We start from the raw sequence: 24,580 nt of genomic DNA on the forward strand, positions 1-24,580 counted from the left end.
GGTAACTAGCCACGGCCGAATCCTTCGAGCCAAAGTATTTAGGCATTGTGTTACAATTTCCTTGAGTAGGTACCTACGGGTTGTAACATGCATTGTTTTTTAAAGGAGGTACGAAGGTAACAAACATACCTACAAAAAAAAATCAATCATGATCGTGACGATTAGGTTCGTCCACATTATTGATGAATAAAAATAAAACCATACACTCTATTTTGTTAAGAAAAGTGTATTCGAAAATAACACAGCTTTTTTGACAATAAGGGTCATAGCTTATTATATCCACCCAGCAACCATCCAATCCTGCTTCGTATAAATTGTCTGTGCATGGATTTCTATATACATTTACGCTCACTAAAGTCCGACCGCTCAGAGATTGCGTTTCTGACACCTGTCAATGTCAATGAGATATTTAAATACTTTTTATTGACCTTAATAGCATAAAAAATTTAATAATTATGGCAACTTATAATAAACGTATTAATTTTGGGCTAAAATTATTCACAATTAACTATAAAATAAACTTAAAAAGATGACATTGACAGGTGTCAGAAACGCAATCTCTGAGCGGCCGGACTTAACATGAACTCCAGCGCAAATGGGTCGCTTCGCTTGCAATGTCACGAGGCGCAGCGAGTAGATGCTGCGTTGCTATAATGAGTAGTAACCTTAAATCTACGTCAGTAAAATAACCACATTTACAAATGTTACAAAACTAAACTTAATCACAACACCGAATAAATTTTTTAAACATCAACAAATTAATAACTTACTATGCTAGGTACCATCAGGTAATCAGAAATGAAATTAGCTATGTACTTAATTTTCTACATAAACTACACAATATATTGTAAAACCCTTATTTTATTTAGTAGGTCATTGACCTCTTATAATAAAAGGACGCACAATCATGTAGAAAATTTCACTTAAAACCTGACCAATTTTGCTTTGACAGTTTTAGAATCATTGGTAAAGACATTATAACTAAAGGCCTTTAAATATAGTCCAATATTCAATAAAATCCCAAATTCAGAGAAAATTAAACCTTAAGCCTTGAGTTTAAGGTTGAATTTGCAAATACGACTATTACATTTAGTGCCAAGAAGCTGTGTTTGGCACTCATTGAGTGGAAACATTTTTTTGGTCGCTGATTGTGCATCCACTTTTTAATAGAAGGACAATTATAGTAGGTACTATTATTAGGTATCTAATTATTTAGAGGTTTCTAAAAAAATGTTTCATATTATTTTTTTGACGTTTCTAATCTCCAATTTTTTTATTTTTCTTAATTTTGTCGAATTTGGTAAAACCTTAACAAAAAAAACCAAAATTCTAGTTTTATTAAAAAGTCTTAAAAATTATAAAATACCTAAGGATAGATATAAAAATATTACAACTACCTACTAACATTCAGATTTTCTAAAACAACTATGACAAAAAATAACTAGGAATTTAGGACGGAACTAAACTAAATTTAAATCTAAGCTTTCAGAAACATACCGTTATAATTTAAGTTTATTTTAACTTAAAATTAACGCCAATAAAAACTCTTTTTTATACCTACTCATTTAATATTTTATATGTGCAAAAATAATTAAATATCTCATTAAATATGACACTTATTTACATGCTTTACCTACTGACCCTTATATTTATTACTTATTTATTGTTACATATTCAAAAAATAAAGTAGCACAATCCACTAAACACGATGTATATATTTTGAATTCATATATACCTACTTTAAATACATAATTAATATTATATTTAATTAATTATCTATTTTATTCAGTAGATTGCTTAATTTATAATTGAACATCGCTCTATTATTCTATTTATCACATCACCCAGTCTGTTCATAAGATCTAAAAGAGCTTTTGACAGTTTTAATAGAATCTACGTTTGAAAATCGTTAATTTAATGCAGGGCCGGAGCTAGGCTACTAGGAAAGAAATATAGCTATGGTGTATATTAATTAAGTAAGTATTAAATATGTACCTACCTAATAATAACATTATGATCGTATAGTAATCAATATTTTTCTTTAGTGCTACATTGCCTTTATTTTTAATTGAATTTAGTATTTTAAGTATTAATGATTGATTTGCTTTAAACTAAGACGTTAATAAACGTTGACACTATTAAAACTGACATACAGTTACAATTCCTAAGTTTTGTTAGTAAAAATATTGTATATATTTTTATTCATTACTATGGTAATAGAAACACATTCAACATAGATATACAAACATGTATCTCGAACAAGATTATATTTTAACCAAATAAAAATTCTTTCTTTATGAAAGCCATCTCAAATCTAAAATTAAGTTGTAAGATATTTGTTAAGACTACACTTTCCTATTATATTAGGAAATCAGAAAGATGAATTATTTATAGACTTTTCTTATGATATATTATGTACATTTGATATTTTTTAAAAAATAAAATTGCTATTTAAAGCTGCAGTAAAGCGTGAAGTTTTTTCACAGTAGGTACAGTATAAAAGGCGTAGGTTATCTTTTTTTAAATAAGGAACAAAAGATCACTGAATATATTCATGAGGTATATAGATTTAAAAGAAACGTGCTTGAAATACATATTTGTCTAAAAAAACTATAAGCTACACAGATTATGATCTATAGAAATGTCATAAAAATATATTATTCACAGTGCTAGAATAAATAGGTACAGAACTCGAGTAAAAAAAAACCCAAAGTTTAACAATTGAATATTGTATGAAAATTACACAATTTCATTTGTCTGTCGCCTACGGTTCTATTTGCGTCTAAAACTGTCGGCAACTGTACTTTACTGAGAAAGATTTCCTATTTCGTACTCCTGAACATGTATGCAGAGGGGTATTGTGGCACAGATCATAATAATATTTTTTGAGAATACATTCCGCCTCAAGTTATGATTACGTCCCTGTCTTGTAAAAATAAGCCAAACGCAAGTCACGGTTAGTTAGACAATCGATTACATGCTAAACCACCGCGCGACAGCTAATTTTACGGTATACGGGAATTAAATTATTCATAACAAATACGTGTTTACTGTACAGAAAGTATTTAAAGAATATTTAAAACAGGTCTATTTAGTTAACCATTAGAGGTTTATAAAATATAAAATAAAGTTTTTTTTTAAATTTAATATTCAACTAAAACTAACAATGTGAAGATAGTTTACGCTATCACGTCTTAGTGATATTCTATTATTTAGTGATATAGCACGTTTGAAAGCTTAACTACTTAATCATTTAGCATGATATGTCAGGGATGCAGAAAAAATACACAATAAATTATAATATATATATATATATATACTTAAACAATACACATCACTATCTAGCCCCAAAGTAAGCTTACAGAGTAGCTTGTGTTATGGGTGCTAAGATAGTTGATATTATAATATTAATATTCAATTATATACTACATATAAATACTTATATAATGTATAAATACACACAGACACTGGAAAACACCCATGCTCATCACACAAATATTTTCCAGTTGTGGGAATTGAACCCACGGCCGTAGATGCAGAAAGCAGGGTCACTACCCACTGCGCCACGCGGCCGTCAAAAATTAGGTTTTGTTTTGAAATACGATTTATATGAAAACAAAATTTAAAAATCAACTTCATAAATTAGGCGAAGCTGAGGTAGCGAAGTCAGAAATACTACTTATATTGATTGGCAGAGTATACAAAAGTAGAATTGCTTGGAATATAAAAGTTATTTAGCCTCAAATGTCTGTACAAGATAACAATAATACATATTTTGTACTATAAATTTAAATTAATGTTGTACTTCAAGGGTGGTATTTTAATTGTTACATTTATAAGGGTCCATTCAATTTAGCCGTTGCCTGAATCCGTCCCTGGTGGAGGTTAATTTGAATGTACCTTGAAAACCCTCTCAATATTTGCTTTTTGCTTAACTTTTTGTTACAAATATAAAAATAGGACGAAGAATAGTTTTATTTTTGTAAATGTACAAATTAAAAAATACATATCAAATTATTTTATTTGTTTGTATTTACAGTTTGAATTTTCGATATGTATTTCAAAATTCTTTTCCTTATTTAGCGCAATTAGAAAACAATTTATAACTATTCTAAATTCAGGTTGTCTTATACCATGCGATAAAATAACTTTTTTTAAATACAAAGTTAGGTGGCTGGTTGGAGGCTTCGGCCGTGGCTAGTTACCACCCTACCAGCAAAGACGTAACCAAGCGATTTAGGGTTCCGGTACGATGTCATAATCGAAAGGGGTCTAGACATCCTCCTCATAACAAGTTAGCATCATCACTTACCATATGAGATTATAGGCTTACTTGTAAAGAATTTTAAAAAAAGTTTTAAAAATAATATATACCTACTAGCGGACCCGCTCGAGCTTCGCTTTGACTTATGATGCACTTCTTCCCTATCCCTACCCTACCCCTACATTACCTCAACCCTACCCCTACCCTAGTCATACCCTACTTTTACCCTACCCCTAGGATTTAGGGGTTTGAAAAATAGATGTTGGCCTATTCTCATAGATATCGGATAAGCACAAAAAATTTCATCAAAATCGGTCAAGCCGTTTCGGAGGAAACTGTGACACGAAAATTTTATATATTAGATGGAGTACGTTCGATACGTAGGAAAGAAGCACATAAAAGGTTTATAAATAAACTTGGCAGATTTTACATATTGTGTTGTGACAGTAAACATTGTTTGGATCATCATGTTTCTCTGTTATAAACAACTTTGTTGACACAAACTTTAGGTCACTTTAGATTATTTTTTGTACATCTTCCCGACATACAATATTTTTTCTTAACAAAATAGCCCATGACAAAAATCTCACTTGATGGTAAGTGATGATGCGAGATGGAAACGGGCTTACTTTCGGTATCTACCGGAACACTAAATCGCTTGGCGGTATGTCTTTGCCGGTAGGGTGGTAACAAGCCACGGCCGAAGCCTCCCACCAACCAGAAACGAAAGAAGTTAAGTTAAGAAAACCTTTATACAATTTATAGCACCATCGACAATAAAATTAATTTTAAAATATGAAAAAATAAGAATCACATTATCATCAGACCCAAAAGCTTAATGAGAATATGCCATTTTGTTATACAAACCATTGAAATTAGTAAAATTTTCAATGTTTAAAACATAAAATGATCAAAATATAGATAATTTAAATTCAGAATAAGCTTGCGAAATGACACTGTTTTCTTCCTTAACGATATTTTTTCTAATTTTACTAGTAGTTTATAATAAAATTAGATTACATATATAAAGTACTAGCGGATGCCCGCGACTTCGTCCGCTTTCGTCTACCCCTACCCTACCCTACCCCTACCCTACCACTACCCAACCCCTACATCTACCCTACCCCTACCCTACCCTACCCCCATCCTACCCCTACCCCCATCCTACCCCTACCCCCATCCTACCCCTACCCCCATCCTACCCCTACCCTCCCCGTACACTATCCCTTTCCTACCCCTATCCCACCCGTACCCCTATCTCACGCCTATCCTACCCCTACCCTACCACTTCCCTATCCTACCCGTACCTCTACCCTACCACTACCCTACCTCTACCCCTACCCTACCACTACCCTAAACCCGGCCCTAAACCTACCCTACCCCTACCCTACCCTGTAACTTCTCTATCTTACTCCTACCCTTAGCAAAATCGGTTCAGTCCTTCGAGAGTGGTGGTATGACCAAGAGAAATAGAGACTTCTATGCTAATAATATAAAGAGGTAAAGTTCGTGTGGTTGTAGGAGGTAATCTCTGGAACTACTGGACCGATTTGGAAAATTGTTTTACCAATAGAAAGCTACGTTATTTGCGAGTGTCATAGGCTATGTTTGATCCCAATATTCACGCGGGAACGGGAACTACGTAAATGAAAGCACCGGGCGTCATATAGCGGAATTTCTGCGTCTTTTAGAAATTTTGTATTATCTCCGAAACTATTTAAGTAATTAACATACTGTAAAGGGCAAATCTTATCTCCATAATATCCTTGTGATTATTAAATAATTTATTTTAATAAGGATTAAAGTTTAGTTGTATAAATAATGACGTAAACCTAAGTATATAAAATTAATAATTTTTAAAACACAAAAGGTACTATATCTGCTAATATATAGAAGATAGATATATGGTGTCGCGGATTTTTTTGTAGAACTTTTGAAGATACATAAAGTCTCCATACATTAATTTCAATTTTACACAATAGTTAAGGCAGCGCATGCGAATAAGTCTGTTTAAGAGGATTTTCAGTCCGACCTGTATGACAAAAACTGTGATAACTCGGCTAATATATATGATACCAATATAAAATATAGCCTATAGCACTCCCCGATAATGTAGCATTCTACTGGTGAAAGAATTTTTAAAATCGGACCAGTAGTTCCGAAGATTACCCCATTTAAAAAATGTGACAAACTTACAAACTTACAAACTTTACCTCTTTATAATATTAGTATAGATAATATAGCAAGGTTTTTTTAATTGAAATTCGTTATTAATAATTGCAAGCTTGAGCTACAATTTCAGGTCATCGTTAACAAAGGTGGCAATTTTAGTAAGAACTACGAAGTTGCAAAAACCACAATAATACAATAAATTGAGCAACAATGTTCTAGTTTAAATTTTAATTGCGACTAAAATAAAAATGTTTGCCGCGATTTCTTTTCCTCTTAGTTCAGATATGTAAAAGTAGTTAATTAAAAATATACCGAGAGTAGGTCGTATACACCTAGCCAAGCTATAATTAATTTAATATAAAAAAGGATGTTTTTTAGTTTTTTCCATACCGAATATGATTTAAAAACCCTTTTCGTTCCATTAACACAGAGGTGAAGGTCGTTTCTTGTATTAGAACATATTTTCTTTATAGGTATATTTTTGTTACCTCCATAATCACACATTAATATCCTTAAGATCCTAAGTTACAAGTTTTAGTTTAAAATTGAAATTCAACCATTCACAATGACTTTGGTAATTAAATAGCTATTTATCATTTTAGGTTAATTGCATGTTAGCCCAAAATAACACTTCGTTGGAATATTTACATAAATTCGTCGCATATTGTACTAACTCACAAACTACTTTTAGTTATATCACTTTAGTTAGTTGTTTCCTATAATATTAAATAAAATAAGAGTAAAATAAGTATTTGTTCGAAATTACAATATTCATGACAAATGAAATGAATATCTGAATTTCTGAATGACTTCAGAAAGATATAAGATATAACTCATCCCTTTAACATCTTTACTAATTTTAGTGACAATATTTACACTAATTTTAGTTGGAAAGACATTAAAATGTATTTAACTTTACAAGTTCATTTGCAAATGAATATATGACTTCTCAAAGCTGTAACTAATAGCTTGGCACCTTCGCAAATTTTAGTGACAGATTGTTTTAGTGTTTTAGTTATTACTCTAACATTGCAAATATACCTATACCTACATTTTCTATAGGTATAGGTATATTCCTATATAGGGTTGCCAACCGTACTATAGTATTGTACTATATTTTGGGTCTGCGTACCTACTATATACTATTAAAGAAATATATAATACGCAAAAATACTATATTTTCAACACTGAAATTTAACAAACAAATCTTTAATTTTGAACTTTATTTAACATTACTTTTCGGCAGACAAAAGCATATTATCGAATTTCGTACTTCAAGCAAAAGATAAAAAAAGAAATATGCAATAAATTCAATCATAAACGTTTTTTTTTTTCACTTATTCCGTAAAATACTATATTTTCTCTTATAGCTAAATCTGAAAAAATACTATATTTTTCTCAAAAAATGTTGGCAACCCTATTCCTATACCTCCTCCTATATAACCAAATACAGGTTAATAATTAGAATTATTAACTTGTGTTTAATTGCAAATGGATCTACGTCCATAAAGCTATAACAAATAGCTCAATTTGGGTGATGTAACGCATCATGCATCAAAGCTTTTATATTTTTGACATGTCTGCTTTGTACCTACCTACATGTAGTCTATTTGATCTGTGCTTACCCTGGCTAATAACCACTGTACTCGCCATTAAGGCATACAGATTATGTTTAACAAGTTGCCATTAGGGGTTCGACTACTCACCATTAAGTGTCACAATATATACTAAGTTTCTACTGTCAACATATTTTCGACGTCTGCGCGGATCTCTTCATTTTCGGCGAGTTTGGCAGCACTTCTGGTAATTCCGTCACCTTCTGGATCGTGAAGTCGGGTAGGTCGGATTCCATTTCGTCGGAATGCAGTGGAATCCAGACTGTGCCGCCTAGTTCGGCTTCTTTACCCCCCTGAAATACAATATTTTGAAATGTATAACAAGCAGACATCCTTCCATTCCCGTGAGAAGTCGGGGATAAAATTATAAGATGACGGATATCAGTGACAGATGTACTATCATTTTGCGGTAGAGGAAACACATCGAGCAGTCGCAGGACTTGGGTGTAGGTTTAAAGGGTCAGAATGCATTAAACTCAACCCTGACTGACGGACATGTTTTCCATGCCCACATTATACAATTTTAAAAACCCCCAAACCACAAATGGTTATCACATTAAAATAGTTTTAGCAGACTCCGAAGTAAATTACAAAACTAAGAAAACCAATGTCGAACAAAGGTGAATGATTCACAATATTTGTCAGGACAACTTAATTAACAAATTAAACTGTAACCAAAATAAGACCCTAGAATGGCAGACTCATGACCTTGAGTGGAGTCACGCACTTGTGAACGTTGTGTATAGGGTTAAAGTCGCTTTTGACAGTTAACTAACACTCCCCTTTTCAAGTCACTCTCCCCGCCTATCCGAAGTAACCAATAAAGAATTACACAACAAGCATACTGAAGCGGCTCTCTGGGTCCTCTACGGTTACCCTCACGGGTCACGGGGTAACAGTGATCGGGGCGTTGGCCCCTCTCTGTGATACTCGACACCGCCTGCAACGACAGGCGGGGCGCTGGGTGGGGCCTGTTTAGGTCCACGGTGTCAAGTCCGGGTTTATCAGATCCGGTGATATCTTGCCGCGTCGCGACCGAGCTCGCAAGGTGACTGAAGCGGACCGAACGACAAGCGCTTTATATCGCAAGTCGTTTCCGGCAACCGATCGCTACCCCTCTCTAACTCCCCACTCTTTGCGGAAACAAGTCGCCACCAGACGTCATATCCGTCTCAGACAACTATTTCCTACAATGGTTATTTTGACAGATCTGTATGGAAGGAGTACCTTCAAGCAGTCGTAGTGACTTAAGTCTAGTCTCTAAAAAAACCTGACTTTGACAGTTTCATCACTGTATTGTTGTTGTTCGAGAATGAGCAATAAAAATAATACCGATTAATATCCATTAATTTTTATTAGCATGACGTCATAAGTAAGTTTTTAATTAATTATAATATTAAGTAGGTGTATTGTAACTTGTAAAATGAAGACGCAATACTTTTGGATAAATAACCTTGAAACCAAAGCTAAAGACGCAATAAAACTGGTAAATAAATAAAATTAGCACTATTACGATAGTTAGACATTGTAAAGCTCGACGTCAGTAGATAGGGCACGTACAACTCGACATTTTAGACAATATTTAGGTATTATGTCATCATCATCATCATCATCATCATCATCATCATCATCATCATCATCATCATCATCACCATCATCATCATCATCATCATCATCATCATCATCATCATCATCTTCATCATCATTATCATATCAGCCGATGGACGTCCACTGCAGGACATAGGCCTTTTGTAGGGACTTCCAAACATCACGATACTGAGTCACCTGCATCCAGCGAATCCATGCGACTCGCTTGATGTCGTCAGTCCACCTGGTGGAGTATTATGTATTATGTTTAAATAACTTTCGCTGTTTACTATGCGAATACATGAAATTAATTAAATTAAACAAATAGGTGATGCCTAAATGTTGACCTACAAAGACGAGTTGTGTGTTCAGAAATTGGGATAACTTTTTAATGGTGATTTTGTAGGTACGTAACATAACTAATAGTGTAAAACTGTTAGTTGAAATAGAGAAAAAGTTGAAATTGATCAAGCTACGTCAAATAATCAGAAAAAAAAAACAAAGGAAATTACCTTAATATCTGTTTCAAGCTTGTCCCCAACCATGATACAAGTCCTGGCTTCAACGCCCAACAGCTTGCAGGCCTCCAGAAAGATGTTCTGGTCGGGCTTCTCCCAGGGCAGGTCCCCGGAGACCAGCAGGCAATCGAAGTACTTCCTCAGTCCAAGGCGCTCGATCTTCTGCCACTGGGCTCGCGAGGGCCCGTTGGTGATCAGACCGAGGAGATAATCCTCCCTGTACCATTTAGCCACGGACCTTTATTGCCAGACTGTATACATGCTGACACTCAGCACGTGTGAGCTGACGTCGTCACGTAAGCTGACCCCTGACGTGACCCTTTTTAGAACTGACCCGTGACATGACATATTTAGAACTGACCTTTGACATGACCCTTTTTAGAACTGACCCTTGACATAACCCTTTTTAGAACTGACCCTTTATAGAACTGACTTCTTTTTTAGTCATTATACTATAAGGACATTTCAGTAGAGGCTCAAGACAAATTGTGGTAGTGTACACAATACAAACGACACTACTGTTTGTTTCAACTTAGGATACAGTTGATATATGACTTGATGTTTCTAATTTTGAAGTTTAATTAAGTAGTAAAAAGGTCATGCAAAAACGTATGTCTACCTATGCGATGATAATTATTTTTTAAAATGATAATACATTTAATAACGCGTCTCTAACTAAAAAAATAGTAGTGTCTCTTTTCCAATAATCTCAGTTAAAAAGACAGCGGAAGTCCGCGAATCGAATCTAATCTATATGCGTCTATGATTAGATAGGGGGAAATCCCATAATGTAATACGCGTTTAGGGGAATCCCCGGATATCAACTTCTACCAGTCAGGTTTTAACTTACGTGATGACATCTATTATATAAGAAAGAGGAACGACCCCGCACTCTTTCTAATTATTGTTTTAAGTAATAGTGCGAGAACATTCATGAGAAGGCATGATGAACAAAACCAATTCACATATAATTTATTTAAACGTAGTATAAATTATACGTAAACACACTTAGTAACTAATGCTAAGTTGACTATGTTTTGATATTACTTTAGATTATAGCAATTTGTCAACATAACATACTTATAAAATAAGAATGGAGATATTCTTGACTATTATGTAATATAGGCAGAAAAGAAATTTCTATTATTTAAAATACAACAGAATGTATCACTTAACTTTTGTTAGTCAGTGACGTCCGCCTCTCTCGACAGTCTAAATAGAAATGATCGCCTCGTTCATTCAAGACAAAAAAATATGCGGACTACCTTACATGTTACATGCACTTTATCGTCTATAATATTTTGTTCTTTTATGTTCGTTTTATAGCAAATTTAAATTGAATTTAGTGTCAAAATTATCTCCACAGATCATACTTATTAAAATTTTTGAGGCAATTTTATTACCTTCTCGGTGCACTCCCTCATATATTATAAATACAATTCAAACCTAAGTGTTGCGCACGCGGCGCCCAGAGTTTAGTCACTCCTTGAGCAATAACTGAACTGTTGAAAAACAAGTCATTTTATTAGCAAACATGCGTTTCAAGCCAGCCCAAACATGTTCGCAGAGATAAATTTAATTATTTTTTGTCTATTAATCATTAAAACAATCAAAATTTATAAAAAAAGTACGGTCTAATTTTTTTTTGGAAATATTTTTTGTATTTTCTTTTTGTTTTTTTTTTTACCTCCGCAAATCTTTTGGGCTGACTTTCATGACATGAAAGTTTCAAAAAGTATTTTCATTAGATCTAAAAATTTGTAACTCGTACACAGTATTATGTGGCATGCGTTATCCAATGAGTGAAAAATGGCAGTTGAAAATGAACTCAAAATTAGAAATGAATGAGATTTTTTTTGGAAAAAAATATTACGATGGACCTTGTGTGTGACCACATAACACCATGCAGACATCAATAAAGTTGTTTTAAGATTACATACAAGTTATTAATGAAATTCTGAATATTCAAATTTAAATCTCACGTCTTTAGGTAATTTAGAATAATCTTACAACATCTTTTATTTAGTATGTATATGATAGGCAATCACTTTGAATTATTAGTATACAAACATTAAAACTTACAATTCCACAAAGAAATTGCCCCTCTTAAAATATACTTTTTATTACATCATGAAGAAATATTTAGTGTTTACATTTAGAGCGGTCGTTTGAGGCAAATATTTCTGCATAACATAAAAATTGTATAATACTGGATGTGTGCGTACCTCAATGTTTCCAATAGATGTATTACATCGGGGGTCAATGTTAAATAATGAAATCTTAGTTTTAACCATTCCTCTGATACATGTTCTGGAACAATACAAAAAGAGTTGTTTTCAGTCATTTTAGGTAAGAGATATTGGGACGGGTAGCAGCGACAGTGATTGTACCGCCATTTTGTGGTAGAGGAAACACCTCGAGCAGGTCCCAGGACTTGTGACCTGTGTAGGTTTAATAGATGTATGCATTGACACTCACCTCCCCATCCCCTCTCATGCCCACACTAAACAATTATTTATTATCAATAATTACAACACAAAACATTATTGCATAAAAACACTAACGCGACTAGCAGCGTGACGGTGTCTACGCTGAATTTCGGGCTGAGAATTTAATTGAGAATTTCTTGGAAGACGTCCTGGGCGTTCCGTTCACTACATTATTTTTTCGAGTTTACACGTATTCTTATTCTACCACAGAACAGCGAGACGTTATGAAAAATGGCCTCCTCTTGTTGTCGATCCAGTCGACCCACACGAATCTGTGTTTCCTAACAACTAAAATTTGAGCTCCTTTACTGGTAACTAGCCGAGGCAAAAACCTCCCACCAGCCAGACCTAGACCAATTACGAACACCTCAATCGGCCCATTCGGGGATTGAACCCAGAACCTCCGTCTTGTAAATCCACCGCGCATTCCACTGCGCCACGGAGGCCATCAAAGAACCATAAATAACCATAAGTCTATACAACCATAATGGGTAGACTCCTTACTTGGACTTTACATCACTTCCTTCCAAACACTAACGATGTAGTATGTACAACATTTTGTTTTAAGTTGTTACAAATATAGAAGCTACGTTGTAATGCGGTGTTGATTTTATTTTGAGATCTTCCACGAATCAGATGAAGAAAAACATCGTTTGGTTTACTTATGAAATTGGGTTTGAAGAGATTCATGCTGCAAACACAAACTGCAAAATATCTTTTTCACATTCCACGTGGGCATGATTTGTATAGTTATTAGGATAAGTTAACTTAAGCTCCTTAATGTATTATTTCTCAATTAAAAAAGAAATATTTTTCACACATATGCTCGAATATACCTACATAGAATAAAGTACCGAAATATATCGATATTAATATGAGTTAAGGATTTCTTATAAAACTTAGTAAGTAAATTTTACCAAACGTAAAAAACGCTGTCGTCCATTTTGTGACGTCACGAATCACGATGGAATTTGATGTAACTAGAGGAATAAACGTCAAACTAAGGCAAACTATAAGGCATGTCCAATTTTTAACCGACTTCAAAAAGGAGGAGGGTCTCACTTCGGTCGGTATTTTTTTATTTTGCTTTAGTGTTTAGGAAATACACATAGACACTTAACCACAAGAAGGGAGATGTTTAGCCATCCAGCCATCAGGCTGATAGCGTTTGGGTTCGTATTGTCAAAAAATATTTAAAAATTAAATCTTTTATGTATTCATGTCTCGAAAAATATGATATTTTATTTTCAATCTAGTAGAACTATAATGAACAATTCATGACATTTTAAAAAAAAAGTCAACTAGCCTATTGTATTTCCAGCTTAGAAATATCTTGTTATATTTATTAATTACGTAAGCGTTTTGTATATTAAACAATATGTTTGATATACAAAACGCCTAATAATAAACCTATCAGATATTATAAAGTCTATTTCATTATTCAATGAATGAGTTAACAGGAAACATTTAGTTTTGTCGGGAGTTGACGTACCTATTGGGGGAAACCTGTGACTACAATGACTCTGCAGAAAGTAACGTGATTTTATGTTTAAAATGTGACCTTCTTCACATTTTGAAATGGAAATTATCCAAATACTTGTAGCATCTAAAAGTATAATAATAAAAAAATCATACATACAGCTGAACGTAGAACCTCCTCCTTTTTGGAAGTCGGTTAATTATTACAAACTAAAGCCAACGCCCACTGACATAGTTCGAAGATATTAAGAGGTCTTCTGTAAATTAAATACATTTCCAAAAAAACTATCAGGGGGGGATTAGTGATGCCTAGAAGTGATCGATACTGATGCCAAAAATGCAGTAATCAGTAAAACTATTGTCTGTCGTTAAAAAAAAACTACGGATTTTAATGAAACTTGGTACAATTATTCTTCATACTCCTGGGCAGGTTATTCCGCTGTCGCGATCAATAGGAGCAGAGCAGTGAAGGGAAATGTTGGGCAAACGGGAGAAATTACTCCATTTTTACAGAAAGAGGTCTAAGAGCGGGCGTCCGCTAGTCTATACTAATATTATAAAGAGAAAATATTTGATTTTTTGTTTGTTGAATTGAATATGTTCTGAAAGTACAAAACCGATTGAAAAACTTTCACTGTTGGAAAGGTACACTATCCCCGAGTGCTAAAGGCTATATTTTTATTTCCGTATTCCTACGGGAACGGGAACCACGCGGGTAAAACCGTGCGGCGTCTATTGTTATTATGATTTAGCTAGTCATAAAACGACATTGACCTCTATGTATTAATTACGTCAAGTTGAGAAAATATACCTAAAAAAATAGATAGGTTGGTAGGTACCTAGTGTTTTTTTGTATAACAGACGTCAACCCGATAAAGCTGTTTATGTAACAATTTGCAAAACAAGTTAAAAATAGCATTTGTTCAACTAAAATGTATACCAGTACGCAATTTTATAATTCTACTGTAGCAACTACTTCTATGAAAATGGATGGCGTGATTTTTATCTAGTCTTAACGACCCACTTTAGGGCAGGAGAAGGCCTCCCTCCTTGTAAAAGAGGAGGAGGATATGGAGTTTAGATCCACCACACTGCTGGTGCAAGCAATGCTGGTTGGCGACCTGAACCAAACATAAATCTTCTATAGAAAACATTTTCCTTAGACTGCGATCCCATCTAATGTTAAGTGACGACGCAGTCAAGATTGTAGCAGGCTAACCCACAGAACATAAAAAACGCTAAGCTGAACCCATAGAAGAGCCCTCTGACGTTTCTATGCAGCATTATTAACAACCTGTATTCGGCTTACTGTTGAGCACGGGTCTCCGTTTAGAATGAGAGGGGTTAGGCCAATTGTCCGCCACGCTGACCCAATGCAGATTAGCACACTTCACACACGTAGAGAATAAAGAAAGTTTTCAAATATGTAGGTTCAAGATGTTTTACCTTCACCGTTTGAGACATGTGATATTTTATGTCTTATAATGCACATAACTGAAAAGTTGGAGGTGCATGCTCTGAAGCGGATTCGAACCTGCACCCTCAGTCATACTAACTGGGCAGTCACGGTTGCATGCGGCATCATACCGGAATACTAAATCGCTTGGCTGTAGATACCTGTACATTTTTTTTTGCCTAGCTTCGTCTAGTGCCAGACCTGACCCAAATAAAAAAAATATAAAATCATAAATAGATTCGAGTTAAAAATCAACAAAGTCGGATACCAACGAGTTACGTACCAACTAATCCTTTGAGGTCGTCGAGATTTTTTTAAACGATGGAACAAATCCAAGGGAGAATTTATTTATACGCTAAAATACCGACAATATATTAATGGGCCGTGAGAGACCATGATATCAGCGGCAAAAGTGTTTGAAGAGTATTATAAAAAACAGGGCCAGTCCGAGTCGAACTCCAGTGAAGAGTGTTCCGTATCTGATCACAAGGAAACCGTTTACATTGTTCGGCCCAGATTTCATGGATAAACCTCGTTACAATGCCCAAATTAGTGACAATCTATACTTATAATAAATCTGTAGAGAGGTCAATTCTGTACATGAAATATATTTCCAAAATAACTATCAGGGGGTGATTAGTGATCGATACTGATGCCAAAAATGCAATCAGTAAAATTTTTGTCTGTCTGTCTGTCTGTCTGTCTGTAAGTTCTTTATAGAAACAAAAACTACTGGACGGATTTTAACGAAACTTGGTACAGTTATTCTACATACTCCTGGTCAGGTTATAGTATACTTTTCATTACGCTACGATCAATAGGAGCAGAGCAGTGAAGAGAAATGTTGAGAAAACGGGAGAAGTTACTCAATTTTTTAAGCTTCCGTCGCGTGTACAGCCTTAATGGTTAAAGCTACATAGAAATCATGTATGACGGAAATGCTCTCCTTAAAATTATCTATAAAAATACAACATCATATATATGTCTATCTTTTATGGTTGACTCACAATAGCACGTGTAACTCCCGATAGCTTAGCAGTTCGGAGCTTTCTAATTAAATTTGTCTACTCTTATGATTATAACACTCATCACTCATCCCTAACTAAAAAAGTTAACATTATTACCTATTCAATAAAAAAAGAATCATAAAAATCGGTAAAGAAACACCAAAGTTATACAAGAAATACGCTAAGCCATCGCGCGTGCATACTAATTCATGCTATATGGATTATTTTTGTGTAACGGTTGCCACGCTCGACGCGACTCGCGGGGGGGGGGGGAATAAATAAAGAAGTGCAGCCTTAATGAGTAGGCTAGGGGTAGGGTAGGGATAGGGTAGGGGTAGTATAGGGTAGGGTAGGGTAGGGGTAGGGTAGGGTAGGGGTAGGGTAGCGGTAGGGCAGGGGTAGGGTAGGGTAGGGTAGGGGTAGGGGTAGGGTAGTGGTAGGGTAGAGGTAGTTGAAAGTTTATAAAGACTTTCACGCGGACGTAGTCGCGGGCGTCCGCTAGTTATTAAATAAAAAAGTATAGTTAAAGGGCTTTTTACGTAATATATTGTTTTTCTGAAACGTGCTAGGCGCAAAATGGTCGGTCTGCTTAAATCGATTAATTGACATAAGGAACCCTAAAAGTAAAAAAAGTGCTACCAACTGGCAATATGCCTGTAGTTCTTGGGCAGCGAGTTGTAACGTGCTGGGCACATTGTCGGTCTGCTTCAATCGATTGATTGACCTACGGAACCCTAAACAAAGTGCTACTAACTGGCAATATGCCTGTAGTTCTTGGGCAGCGAGTTCCGCCACAGATGCGTGGGCCACTCGTCAACAGCGAAGGTGTCGTCGTCGGGCCTGGCTCGGAAGGCGCGCAGGAAGGTGGTCGCGCTCTCGCAGGCCGTCTCGCGGTGCAAGCCGTATTTGTGCTCTAGAACTTCCACCATCTGTTGACAATGATTTTTTTATTATGGTATACCTCAAGTACCTAATAATTAATGATTTTAAACTTATTTCGTGGTTGTTCATTATGAATGTTATTTAAACGGGTACATACCACGATAAAAAGACATTTTTAATGTCGATATTTCGACCCAGTTGCATGGATCGGTATAGGTATAGGTATAGGTATATATGGGGTAGGTTAGGGGTAGGGTAGGGGTAGAGGTATAGAAGGGTAGAGTAGGGATACAGAATAAGTGCACTTATGTCAAAACGAAGCTTGACCGGGTCCGCTAGTAAAGAATATTGTAAAGTATGACTATTTTTTCTCAGCAGAACCTGGATCTCTACAAAAAGACAAAACTAATGTTTCAAAAGTGCTAAACTAAGCCTACTTAAATAAAAGTATTTATAATACGTATATCTAATGAATATTTGTATATTTTTTCAAGTTGCACATTTAGCATTCGCATACGCATTCCTGTATCTACAATTTGCGAGCGTTACGCGTGATATATTAGACAGTTAGCATAGCAGTCAAAACATGCGCCACGGAACTGTCCATCTGTCCGGTCCAGGAATAGTCCGGGGTCGACGCACCGCACACTCCGGCACAGTGCACTCACCTGTGCCTTGGCACAGCATCGAGTTTGCAACACGACACTCTTTACTCTACTATCTGATGGACGGTAATTGTAAGAGTAGTTACTACGAATCAAATAAAATCAAAAATCATTTTTTTCAAGTAGGCTCAGTTTACTAGCACTTTTGACACGTCAGTTGACTATTTGTAAAGAATCTACCACCGGTTCGGAAGGCAGGTTCTGCTGACAAGAAACCGACAAGAAACTCAACAGTTGCTCTTTTTAAAAAATCATACAGTATTATTATTTACAATTGATGATAACATTAATATTTCTCATAGTTTTACTTTTTGTGTGAAGGTGGAAGCTGATCCAATGGCCTCCAAGCGCTTTTATCTTTAAGGAACTCATCAATGTTGTAGTAACCTCGACTAAGTAAATGTTTTTCAACACATTGCTTAAAGCTATGCATTGGTAGGTCCATCACAGTCTTGGGGATCTTGTTATAGAAGAAAGAGTACACCCGAACCTAGTACAAAAGATTTTGTTACTCTTTGGAGACGATATGCAGAAATAACTAACTTATGCCCGTGTCTAGTAAGACGTGGGTTTAAATCTACTTTTCGTTTGTACAAATTAATATTTTGTCTTACGTACTACATTATTATATAGTCTATGGTCGGCAGTAGAGGTGTAGTCTGTTCTGTGGCGGAATGCCGAATGCCTGAAGTTGAGGTATAAAATGGCTGGTTATAATGTGTGTTGTAAAAAAATAATAATAAGTAATAAAGTACAACTACAGGGAACTATAATATGAAGTATTATTTAATACAACTTACATGGCGCTGAGGACAGGGTTACAACTTACAGTAATCCTACTAATATTATAAACGCGAATTTTTATGGATGTATGTCTGTTAACTGTTTCGATGTTTGTTACTCTTTTACGCCGCTACTACTGAAGCGATTTGGCTGATATTTGGAATGAAAATAGATTTTACTCTGGGTTAACACATAAGTTTTTTATCCCGGAAAAAATCATGGTTCCCGCGGCATTTGTGTAAAACTGAAGTCGCGGGCGTCCGCTAGTTATCCATACTTTATTTATTTACACTTAATTTTCACAAAAAATAAGAGAAAAAGACACAATATCATTATTAAGAGAGTAGGATACAAACGGCAGCTATAACGTTAAGTACTTAAGTAGTGATTTCTTCCAGATAACTTTAGGATTAGGAAATAATAAAAAGTATATTATGAGAGTAACCATTTTAGTTTTTTACTTTAAATAAAATATTTCACCAATAGAAAGCTGCATTCATTCAGTAACATAGCGTTAAATTCTTAATTCCATTAGGAATTTAAAAAAATATAGAATTGCTTTTCTTAATAAAACTTTTATGTAGGGAAATAAATTATCACGCAACGATCATCTTGATGGAATAGTAAGAACAATTAAAAAAATAATTATTATAAATTGTTTAGGTATTATTTATATGCATAATGCAATGGAATAAAAAATTATAGCATTGTTTTTCTTAATAAAACTTTTTGTTAAATTAAAATTATCACGCAACGATCGTCTCGATAGAACAATAAATAAATTAATTATTATAAATACGAATATTGCTACTATTTATTGAATACTGGTGGACGCTTTTGACTTCGTCCGCGGGAAATTCAGTTTTTCACAAAATACCATGGCAACCATTTTTTTTTATTTATAAACAAGAGCAATAAAAAATACTGCAACTCCACATGCGATGTTGATTATAATTTGTTTGTTAAAGGTCATATAGAGATTAAAAAATCCAATTTGGGAATTCCTGTTAATAAAATCTACACTCTACCAGTGGCGGAATTATAGCATCCGAGGCCCATGGCAAAATATTGGGCCCTAGAAAAATGGTCAAAGTTCCAAGCTGCTCCACAGACTGGGGGCCTTCAAACTGTGGGCCCATGACATTTTGTCAGCCCTGCCACCCTATAAGTACGCCACTGAACTTCAACACAGATATATAGACAGAATACAGAATAGAGATGTTGATTGTTGACTCAACAAATGGATGTTTTAATTAATAATACTCAACCTAACATTAGTATTCCAGTATAAAAATATCTCTAAAATTTTAGGTTACTACTTACTACTTATACATATAATCTAAAATTGAAATAAATCAAACAAAATAATTCATTCAAAACAATTTTATTATCAGTTTTAATTCTTTTTTAATTTGCAACAATATTTTATTAGACAGCAACAGTTTTTTTTAACCTAGAAAGTAATCACAGAAATATATTTACAGTGTGTTACATAAAAATAAGTAACATTAAAAATAATTTTAGAGTAAGTACTTTTCATTGGTAAAAAAAAGAAGAAAATAATTAATACAAAATCAGGAATATGTCTGCCATACATTAGTCACCAAATAATTTCTTTCCCAAGTCCATTAGTCGGTGGTTTCGGCACATTTTTAAAGCGCCACCCTTTTTGAGAACAGGGATGGCACTTTCATTTGAATCTACAAGCCTACATAAGAAGTCTTCGAATGCTGACTTAACGTTCGGAGGTAAAGTGCCAACCTTGACTTTTGTTAGCATCTCAGCTATGCCATGAGCCCAGCCACTCTCTATAGCAAACTCTGATATCCAAGGTATAATAGTCAAGACACCACTCAAAGTTTGCATTCCCAGGAACCATAAATCAGCAATTTCACTCCAATTTTCTTTATAAGTCATTGAAACGACTAATGCATTTGGATCATTCGATTCATCAACATTGTATGCGTCCCAAAGGAATCTAATCGTTGACTGAATGTATCTGCATATGGAGAAGTCGTTCTTCTTAACTTTACTTGCTTGCTGTTTCAGCAAAAGTAGTCCAAGTACTGCTAAATGGCCGTGCAATACAAGATTTTCAGGTATATTTTTCAGTTCTGGTAAATTGTTGAATATGAATTTCAATAGTGTGTTGAATAGCATACTGGTTTCAACTACTTTTGGCGCTAAAACTGTCAAGTTCATGAAAATGTTGCATAAGCTGACCATGGCTGCGCGAGAGTCTTTCATATCTTCTAACAATTTAGGGTCTAACTCAGGCTCCGGTTGAGTTCTAGCTTTTCCCCTTTCAGACTTTGGAATCGGTGGTTTTTTATAATGAACAATGGACCAATGGAAGTTCATTGCTTCGTACAGGATATCCTCTTGTTTAAGATTTAAGATTATATCTCTGGCTTTATCTTCAACGACAAGGTGACAGAGTGCCGGCAACATTAAACGCAGCAAATCAATTTGGCCCATCAAAGGTGAATCCAAATCTAGTGGTTCACCTTCAGATTTGTTTTTCTCTGTCAGTCGTCTGGCTCGATAAGCATGGAAAGAATCATTTGCCAACGTAAAAATAAAGGGAAGTAAAGTGTAAATCTGCTCCCTCATTGCTGTGGTCTCTTGGGCAATCCATGCTACTAAGACTCTAACCATTGCACATATGAAAACTTTTTCAGCATCAGGAAGTTTGTCTCTGTTTTTGTCGTTAGATACCTTTGTTAATATTGATACAACAGCATTAAATGCACCTTTCAGACTTGTGTATACAGATTGCTTTTCTTTCTGTTCTAAATCTAGCTGATCTTGGCCCATGTAATTGATGGACTGTTCCAGTACTATAAAGCAAGCCGTGATCAACTCGGCATTTGCAAACGCCTGTTTAAAACTCCTGTCTTCTAACTGCATTCTCACTTCAATGGCGCACAGCTGGAGTAGGAGAAGGAAGAATTTCTTAGGATTCTCTTCATCATTAAAAGTCCACTCAACTCCGAGCAAATCAATAATATTTGCTGCTAATTTCAGTGCAGGATCTCTTTGGTTCTTACCTATTTTACTTGTCAAAATGTCATACAATGCTTTGTAAATACTCAGTGGCCAAGTTTCATCTGACGATCCTGGGATCACAGTTGTTTTATTACAGCTGTATAATAGAGCACTCAATATAGTAGCTAATTCGAACTTTCTTTCAGATTGGTCGGTTGCGAAATCTAATGCAATCTTGTTTACTAAGGCATGGAATGGTGTGGGGTCACTTCCCCATGCAGCTGGTCCGTAACGGCTGACTAGTTGAACAAGGATATTGAGGGCTTCGTCAGTTTGGAAGCTTTGGTGCGAGTAGATCTCAGACATTTTTGTGATTGCACCGACTTCGATGAGGGCTTTTTGTCCAGCCTCATGTTCGGCAATGCACTGTAAGCACGTATACGCTTCACTGATGATAATCAGGTTATCGTCATAGTCTTCGTTGTCAGAAGTCTGCACAATCTCAAGGAACACGGGTATGTTAGCCAGCATTTCGGGATGTGTAGCCAGCTCTGGCTCGTTACAGAAGCATGTGAGGATGGATAAGGCCACAGATTTGTAGACGGACGGCGGGCAGTCATCGTCGACGCTGTTCCCAGTGAGAAGCTTCTTCAAAAACTTGAAACCGATGGCTTCGAATAAGGCCTTCTTGGCGGCAGCGTTGCAGTCTTTGCCCTTGACGAGTTTCGTCACCATGAACAAAGCGGCGAACTTTTCCGTGTCACTTTTCGCCGCCTTCAGTATGAGTATGCACTTTTTTATTGGCTCCGATATGTCACCCATCGTTCTATCTGGACGCTGTGCACACAAAACGCAGTAGACACTCGCTCTCTACTGACGGCGAAAGGCGAGATCGAGCGAAACACTGTCTACATCACACTTATTATTAGCGCGAGTTCTGTTCCAAAATATCTAAATCTGGACGTCGAGCTCACGTTCTCCAACTATGAAAGTCCTATTTATATCTTACTGGAACGTGAACGCAACACGCGGGTGCAAGCGAAACGAAGATACGGCGTAGGTAAAATGAAAATGACAGCGCGCGCACTTCCCAATTCCCATGACCGTGGCAATGTCAAAAATTAAAAAAAAATACGTACCTTATTGCAGGCCTTGCTATCGCCCTTTCTTGTTTGGATTAACGTGTTGTCCAAGTCAAAAAATATAGCAGATACATCGTTATTGTCCTCATAAAATCTATCCATATTATTTTTTTTTTCTTTAAAAATATTACAACACGATTGCAGTAAAACACCACCTCAATTTTTGCTGTATTGCGTCAAATGATTTTGATTTGCGTACTTGCTCGCTCTTATTTAAAGACCCCATAGCCTATCTCGTACTAAATAATAATTACTACTGCCATCTATATGTAAATGAAAAACTAACAATAAACAGCTGGTCGTCATGTGGATGTCATTTCGTTAGGACATGTCATTCCCATTAAAGTACTTTTGGATTACGCTAGATGGCGCTGTATAAATTTTAATTATTCAAATGAATTTCAAAAATACTATAGAATCATTATCAGTAACATACCTATTACAGATACATACAGATTATTATTTGTTCTATCTTATCAACAATATATTTTTGATTTGCATAATATGAATAACTGAATCATTCATTTCCCCGGTACTAAGTATGTTTTGTGAAAACCAACCTCCCACTTTCAACGAAGTTACATTAATTTCCACTAGATGGCAATACAAAAATTATATTTTAATTTTGTAGAAGATCATGCGTAGCTAGATATACCTGATATACCAGGTTAATATAAAGGGTACTTAACAGGTTGAAAAGTCATCTTCAACGGTGTTTTCCGAGGGGTTGCCGCGAAGTGTGACAAGCACAGAGTACTTTTTATATTGCTTTAACCGTATTCGCAGCGCACGCAGCGTAAGCTATTAGGAAAAAATATCCCAATTTTGAAACATTCTTCATTGGTGCTCCGCTCCTATTAATCTTAGCGTGATACTGTAAAGCTTATAGATAGCCTTCCTCGATAAATGGGCTATCTAACACTGAAATATTTTTTCAAATCGGACCAGTAGTTCCTGAGATTATTCAAGCAAGCAAACAAACAAACTCTTCAGCTTTATAATATTAAGTATAGATTTATTAGGTATTATGAAGGTAATTATTAGGTTAGACCGGGAATAGTGCCTTTTCTAAGCAATGAAAAAAAACAAAGTGAGTAAATGGCGCAGGAAGAAAAGTAATTAAAGCAATAATTAGAAACAGCCACGATGCGGTTCGCTCGCGAAGGTACGCGGCGCAAATAAAGCGATTTCTGAATTGATAGCCTGACGTCTTAACCAGCTTAACTTTAATGAAACCCAGCTGATTGACACTAACTAGCTAACTTTAAGCGAAATAGTTAGTTATAGAGCTACCTAGATCTATTTAATAATTTCGTGGCTGTTAGTTTGAGTTGTTTCGACATTTCTTGTTGTACTAATCAATAGTCACAGCTCACTTGTTATTTTTTTTTCTTAGAAACTATGACAAGTTAGCCCTTAGGCCTTAGCCATGTTGCACTTCGATTCTCTTTCTACAATCCGCTTTGGAAACTAACAAAATCGGATCTGTTGCTTTGTATAGGCATGTACCTGTACCTAAGGCAACAGATCAG

The 24,580-nt window shown here is 35.3% G+C and overlaps 2 protein-coding genes across 2 annotated transcripts; both read right to left on the reverse strand.

Moving 5' to 3' along the window:
- Nucleotides 1-206: 206 nt before the first annotated feature.
- LOC112051376 (N-acylneuraminate-9-phosphatase) lies at nucleotides 207-23,254 on the reverse strand. The gene is made up of 5 exons (XM_024089982.2): nucleotides 23,046-23,254; nucleotides 17,343-17,517; nucleotides 12,383-12,467; nucleotides 10,152-10,374; nucleotides 207-8,345 (listed from the first exon to the last, which is right to left on the reverse strand). The coding sequence occupies exons 1-5, from the start codon at nucleotides 23,148-23,150 to the stop codon at nucleotides 8,178-8,180; spliced, it is 756 nt and encodes a 251-aa protein (XP_023945750.1). The 5' UTR covers nucleotides 23,151-23,254; the 3' UTR covers nucleotides 207-8,177.
- LOC112051375 (neurochondrin homolog) lies at nucleotides 20,287-22,991 on the reverse strand. The gene has a single exon (XM_024089981.2). It carries the CDS (start codon nucleotides 22,726-22,728, stop codon nucleotides 20,515-20,517), a length of 2,214 nt encoding a protein of 737 aa, XP_023945749.1. The 5' UTR covers nucleotides 22,729-22,991; the 3' UTR covers nucleotides 20,287-20,514.
- Nucleotides 23,255-24,580: the final 1,326 nt, after the last annotated feature.

The sequence above is a fragment of the Bicyclus anynana genome, chromosome 21 (assembly GCF_947172395.1).
Source record: "Bicyclus anynana chromosome 21, ilBicAnyn1.1, whole genome shotgun sequence".
Taxonomy (NCBI): Eukaryota; Metazoa; Arthropoda; class Insecta; order Lepidoptera; family Nymphalidae; genus Bicyclus; species Bicyclus anynana.

What these genes read in the sequence shown, in the direction of transcription:
- LOC112051375 (XM_024089981.2), bottom strand. Translation starts at nt 22,728, where the DNA reads ATGGGTGACATATCGGAGCCAATAAAAAAGTGCATACTCATACTGAAG.
- LOC112051376 (XM_024089982.2), bottom strand. Translation starts at nt 23,150, where the DNA reads ATGGATAGATTTTATGAGGACAATAACGATGTATCTGCTATATTTTTT. An exon ending in GAACTACAGGCATATTGCCA is followed by an intron (nt 12,468 to 17,342) that starts GTTAGTAGCACT and finishes GTATTGTTCCAG; the next exon opens with AACATGTATCAGAGGAATGG. An exon ending in AGCTTGAAACAGATATTAAG is followed by an intron (nt 8,346 to 10,151) that starts GTAATTTCCTTT and finishes ATTGTATTTCAG; the next exon opens with GGGGGTAAAGAAGCCGAACT.